The sequence below is a fragment of the Malaclemys terrapin genome, chromosome 1 (assembly GCF_027887155.1).
Source record: "Malaclemys terrapin pileata isolate rMalTer1 chromosome 1, rMalTer1.hap1, whole genome shotgun sequence".
Classification (NCBI taxonomy): domain Eukaryota; kingdom Metazoa; phylum Chordata; order Testudines; family Emydidae; genus Malaclemys; species Malaclemys terrapin.
This window is the reverse complement of record NC_071505.1, coordinates 315,778,637-315,784,636: the sequence shown is the minus strand read 5'-3', so window position 1 is coordinate 315,784,636 and position 6,000 is coordinate 315,778,637. Positions and strand designations below refer to the sequence as shown.

General features: G+C 49.6%; 1 protein-coding gene across 1 annotated transcript in view; it reads left to right on the top strand.

Moving 5' to 3' along the window:
• The first annotated feature begins 1,426 nt into the window (after positions 1 to 1,426).
• DDX10 (DEAD-box helicase 10) overlaps positions 1,427 to 6,000 on the top strand; it is a 324,167-nt gene continuing 319,593 nt past the window's right edge. Inside the window, exon 1 of the mRNA XM_054015515.1 lies at positions 1,427 to 1,664. Coding sequence (XP_053871490.1) covers positions 1,482 to 1,664 — 183 coding nt within the window. The 5' untranslated portion in view covers positions 1,427 to 1,481. The remainder of the gene's footprint in view (positions 1,665 to 6,000) is intronic.

Sequence of the window (6,000 nt, the reverse complement as noted above, 5' to 3'; positions counted from 1 at the left end):
TTCTTTACATCACTCTTTAGAGCAGAGGATGTGAAGAATCCCACACCTGAGCCATCCTTTTTAGGTGACAGATCTGAGGAACTGTCCTAGATTGAGGTGTCAATAGAGGAGATTTTGGAACAAGCTGATAAATTAACAGTAATAAGTCACCAGGGCCAGATGGGATTCACCCAAGAGTTCTGAAGGAACTTCAAATATGAAATTGCAGAACTATTAGCTGTGGTATGTAACCTATCATTTAAATCAGTTTCTGTACCAGATGACTGGAAGAGAGCTAATCTGACACCAATTTTTAAAAAAGGCTCTGGGACAATACTGGCAATTATAGGGTGGTAAGCCTAATTTCAATACCAAGCAAATTGGTTGAAACTATGGTAAAGAACAGAATTATCAGACACATGGATGAACATACTTTGTTGGGGAAGAGTCAACATGGCTTGTGTAAAGGGAAATCATGCCTCACTAAGTCTGTAATTCTATTAGAATTATTTGAGGGACGAGGGTGATCTAGTGGATATAGGGCACTTGGACTTACAGAAGGCCTTTGACAAGGTCCCTCACCAAAGGTTGTTAAGCAAACTAAGCAGTCATGGGATAAGAGGCAAGGTCCTCTCATGGCTCAGTAACTGGTTAAAAAGATAGGAAACAAAGGATAGGAATAAATGGTCAGTTTTCAGATGGAGAGAGGTAAATAGTGGTGTCCCCCAGGGATCTGTACTGGGACCAGTGTTGTTCAACATTCTCATCAATGATCTGAAAAAAGGGGTAAACAGTGAGGAGGCAAAATTTGCAGATAATACATAATTACTCAAGATAGTTAAGTCCAAAGCAGACTGCAAACACTTAAAAAGGGATCTCACAAAACAGTGACTGGGCAACAAAATGGTAGATGAAATTCAGTGTTGATAAATGCAAAGTAATGCACATTGGAAAACATAATCCCAACTATACATATAAAACAGTAGTTTTCAAACTTTTGTACTGGTGACCCCTTTCACAGATCAAGCCTCTGAGTGCAAATGCCCTTATAAATTAAAAACACTTTTGTATATATTTAACAGCATTATAAATGCTGGAGGCAAAGCAGGGTTTGGGGTGGCATTGGGGGAGAGCGAGCCACCGAAGGCAGGGGAATGTAGTGAGGGGGACGGGGTCTCGGTGAAGGGGCGGGACTAGGGTGTTCGGTGTTATGTGACTGGAAAGTTGGCACCCCTAGACTGAGCACAGGCTGGCTGCCAGGCAACGAGGAGGGCGCCCCCGGGCCTGACGCCTCAGGGAGCCTGGCCGCACTACGGGTCCTTGCCCCCACCCCCATCCCTCAGGGCCGGGCCCGGGCCCCACGCCGGCCTGTGGGCGGAGGCCGGGCAGCCTCAGGGGCGGGGCTGGGTGACGCGCTCTCCCTGCGACTGCCCCGGCAGCGGCGGCGGCGCGTGTTGGTCCCAGGCCGGGACTCCGGGAGGCTGCGGGCGAGCTAGCGCGGCATGGGCGGCACGGGGCGCCGTGCGGGCGGCGGGGGCCCGGACCCGGTGCGCAGCTTCGAGCGCTGGAAGAAGAAATACACCAGGCGCAAGAACAAGCTGCGGCTGCAGCAGAAGCAGCGGAAGCGGCCGGAGTGGGAGGTGGAGCGCGAGGGGATCGCTCGGCTGGAGCAGCGCTACCCGGAGGTGAGGGGCTGGGCCGCGCTGCCACCGGGAGAGTGAGGGGTGGCCGGGCCTCGCTATCCCCGGGGGAGTGAGGGGGACAGAACATGGGGAGGGAGCCATGCTGCCCCGAGTGGGGCATTGCTATCGTCGACTGGGGCTGCCCTGGGGTGAGGGGCACCCACTAGGGGGAAGGGACACTGTCCGGTGGTTGCAGGGCACCCAGCAGGGGGAAGGGACACTGTCCGGTGGTTACAGGGCACCCACTAGGGGGAAGGGACACTGTCCGGTGGTTACAGGGCACCCAGCAGGGGGAAGGGACACTGTCCGGTGGTTGCAGGGCACCCAGCAGGGGGAAGGGACACTGTCCGGTGGTTGCGGGGCACCCACTAGGGGGAAGGGACACTGTCCGGTGGTTGCAGGGTTGCCCAGAGGCGCGGGGCACTCAGCGGAGGGGGCACTGTCTAGCCCTGGGGAGAGGTGGTGCTAGCCAGGGTAGGGGCTCCCACTGGTAGTGAAAAGGGGCATTGCTAGGCTAGAGCATTGCTCTCTGGAGGTGAAGGGTGCACCCAGTGGGTGATGCCCAGAGGAGCCCTCCAGAGAAGGCGTGGCTTGGCTGGAGTAGTTATCTCAGAAGTGAGGGGCACCTACTAGGAGAAGAGTGTATTTATCTGGCTAGAGTGGTGCTGACTGGAGCTTGGGGTCACCCACTGAGAGGCATTGCCCAGCTAGAATGGCCCTTTCTGGAGGTCAAGGGAGACATTCACTGAGGTGATAAGCCCTGATCTGGAATCAGTCAGGTTGAGGCAGTACCACATGGCGTTTGTGTGGCGGGGAGACAGACTCGACTGGGGTGTAGCTTAGCTGTGGTATTACTGTGGGATATTTGCTGTGGGAGATGTAATGGCATCAGCCTACTAGAGCAGCAGTATCCAGAAATGAGGGGGATATTAGCTGGTTCCAGCTGAGCTACCTGTAGCGGAGAGGGGGGGTCGTGAAGATTGCAGGAGGGGAAAAAGTGAGTGTGTGATTGGAGAGAGGGAATGCTTCATTCTGTACTAGTTGTAATCTTTCTGTTGCTGGGGATGGTGCAACATGGAGGTTTGTAAAATGCCACTCCACGTTAGCAAGTGGGAAGGTTTCCTTAACCATTAGGACCCTACCAGTGGAGTGAAACGGACGTGATTCTTATCTGACTGGTTTCCCCAACAGGAGTGGCAGAGGGCAACTGGGATCCCTTCAGTTTTACTCTGCCGCTGCTGCGCAGTCATGACAAGAGCCTTAATCACCATATGTCTACACTGGCACTTTTGTCAGTAAAAGTTTTATCGGCCAGGGCTGTGAAAAAACACACCCCTGACTGACATAAGTTTCTCCAACAAAAGCACTGGTGTGAACAGCACTATGTCGGCGGCAGATGCTCTCTCGCCGACATATGTTGGGGGTGGTTTAATTATGCCGGTGGGAGATCCTTCTGCTGCCGGCATAAAGCGGCTATATGGGAGACCTTACAGCGGTACAGCTGTGCCGCTCTAAGAGCTGTAATGTAGCCATAGCCTAAAAAACAAAACTCAGAGAGAAGGGAAGAAGCAGCTGATAGGGATGGGAGAGAATGCGGATGGATGGTTGGAGAGAATGGTATTGGGTCTCACTAACTAGACAGCAGGGGTGAGTTTGTGTATTGGAGAGTAGAGAGAGAGAAAAGAAGATTTCCATTCCGCTCAGCAGACTGGAAAACCATCAAATTAAACAGGCACTTTGTAGCCAAGTCTAACAGAAAAATGTGTGAGTATCAAATAGCATCCTGGGGGCAATACCTGGGCCGAAAGCCCTTCTCCTCTACAAGTAGTCAAAATAAAGGGCATGGGGATTGGCGTTCCCACCATAGCACAGCCCTTGGACCTCACTGAGCAGGAAAGTTTCAGAGTAACAGCCGTGTTAGTCTGTATCCGCAAAAAGAAGAACAGGAGTACTTGTGGCACCTTAGAGACTAACAAATTTATTAGAGCATAAGCTTTCGTGGACTACAGCCCACTTCTTCGGATGCATATAGAATGGAACATATAATGAGGAGATATATATACACACATACAGAGAGCATAAACAGGTGGGAGTTGTCTTACTAACTCTGAGAGGCCAATTAATTAAGAGAAAAAAAAAAAAACTTTTGAAGTGATAATCAAGCTAGCCGAGTACAGACAGTGTGATAAGAAGTGTGAGAGTACTTACAAGGGGAGATAGTCAACGTTTGTAATGGCTCAGCCATTCCCAGTCCTTATTCAAACCGGAGTTAATTGTGTCTAGTTTGCATATCAATTCTAGCTCTGCAGTCTCTCTTTGGAGTCTGTTTTTGAAGTTTTTCTGTTGTAATATAGCCACCCGCAGGTCTGTCACTGAATGACCAGACAGGTTAAAGTGTTCTCCCACTGGTTTTTGAGTATTTTGATTCCTGATGTCAGATTTGTGTCCATTAATTCTTTTGCGTAGAGACTGTCCGGTTTGGCCAATGTACATGGCAGAGGGGCATTGCTGGCACATGATGGCATAGATCACATTGGTAGATGTGCAGGTGAACGAGCCCCTGATGGTATGGCTGATGTGATTAGGTCCTATGATGATGTCACTTGAATAGATATGTGGACAGAGTTGGCATCGGGGTTTGTTACAAGGATAGGTTCCTGGGTTAGTGGTTTTGTTCAGTGATGTGTGGTTGCTGGTGAGTATTTGCTTTAGGTTGGGGGGTTGTCTGTAAGCGAGGACAGGTCTGTCTCCCAAGATCTGTGAGAGTAAAGGATCATCTTTCAGGATAGGTTGTAGATCTCTGATGATGCGCTGGAGAGGCTTTAGTTGGGGGCTGAAGGTGACAGCTAGTGGTGTTCTGTTATTTTCTTTGTTGGGCCTGTCTTGTAAGAGGTGACTTCTGGGTACTCGTCTGGCTCTGTCAATCTGTTTTTTCACTTCAGCAGGTGGGTATTGTAGTTTTAAGAATGCTTGATAGAGATCTTGTAGGTGCTTGTCTCTATCGGAGGGATTGGAGCAAATGCGGTTATATCTTAGAGCTTGGCTGTAGACAATGGATCGTGTGGTGTGTCCTGGATGGAAGCTGGAGGCATGTAGGTAAGTGTAGCGGTCAGTAGGTTTCCGGTATAGGGTGGTATTGATGTGACCATCGCTTATTAGCACAGTAGTGTCCAGGAAATGGACCGCTTGTGTGGATTGATCTAGGCTGAGGTTGATGGTGGGATGGAAATTATTGAAATCATGGTGAAATTCCTCAAGGGCTTCTTTTCCATGGGTCCAGATGATGAAGATGTCATCAATGTAGCGCAAGTAGAGTAGGGGCGTTAGGGGACGAGAGCTAAGGAAGCGTTGTTCTAAGTCAGCCATAAAAATGTTGGCATATTGTGGGGCCATGCGGGTACCCATAGCAGTGCCGCTGACTTGAAGGTATATATTGTCCCCAAATGTGAAATAGTTGTGGGTGAGGACAAAATCACAAAGTTCAGCCACCAGGTTAGCTGTGACATTATCAGGGATACTGTTCCTGATAGCTTGTAGTCCATCTTTGTGTGGAATATTGGTGTAGAGGGCTTCTACGTCCATAGTGGCCAGGATGGTGTTTTCTGGAAGATCACCGATGGATTGTAGTTTCCTCAGGAAGTCAGTGGTGTCTCGAAGATAGCTGGGAGTGCTGGTAGCGTAGGGTCTTAGGACAGAGTCTACATAACCAGACAAGCCTGATGTTAGGGTGCCAATGCCTGAGATGATGGGGCGTCCAGGATATCCAGGTTTATGGATCTTGGGTAGCAAATAGAATACCCCTGGTCGGGGTTCTAGGCATGTGTCTGTACGGATTTGTTCCTGTGCTTTGTCAGGGAGTTTTTTTAGCAGATGGTGTAGTTTCTTTAGGTAATCTTCAGTGGGATCAGAGGATAATGGCCTGTAGAATGTGGTGTTAGAGAGCTGTCTAGCAGCCTCCTGGTCATATTCCAATTTATTCATGATGACGACAGCACCTCCTTTGTCAGCCTTTTTGATTATGATGTCAGGGTTGTTTCTGAGGCTGTAGATGGCGTTGTGTTCAGCATGGCTGAGGTTATGTGGCAAGTGATGTTGCTTTTCCACAATTTCAGCCTTTGCACGTCGACGGAAGCAATCTATGTAGAAATCCAGTCTGTTGTTTCGACCGTCCGGAGGAGTCCATGCAGAATCCTTTTTTTTGTAGTGCTGGTAGGGAGGATTCTGTGGGTTAGTATGCTGTTCAGAGGTATGTTGGAAATATTCTTTGAGTCGGAGACGTCCACAACAGTAGCTCCCTTAACCCACCCAGCAATATTGTTAATCTTTCCAGCTATACTCT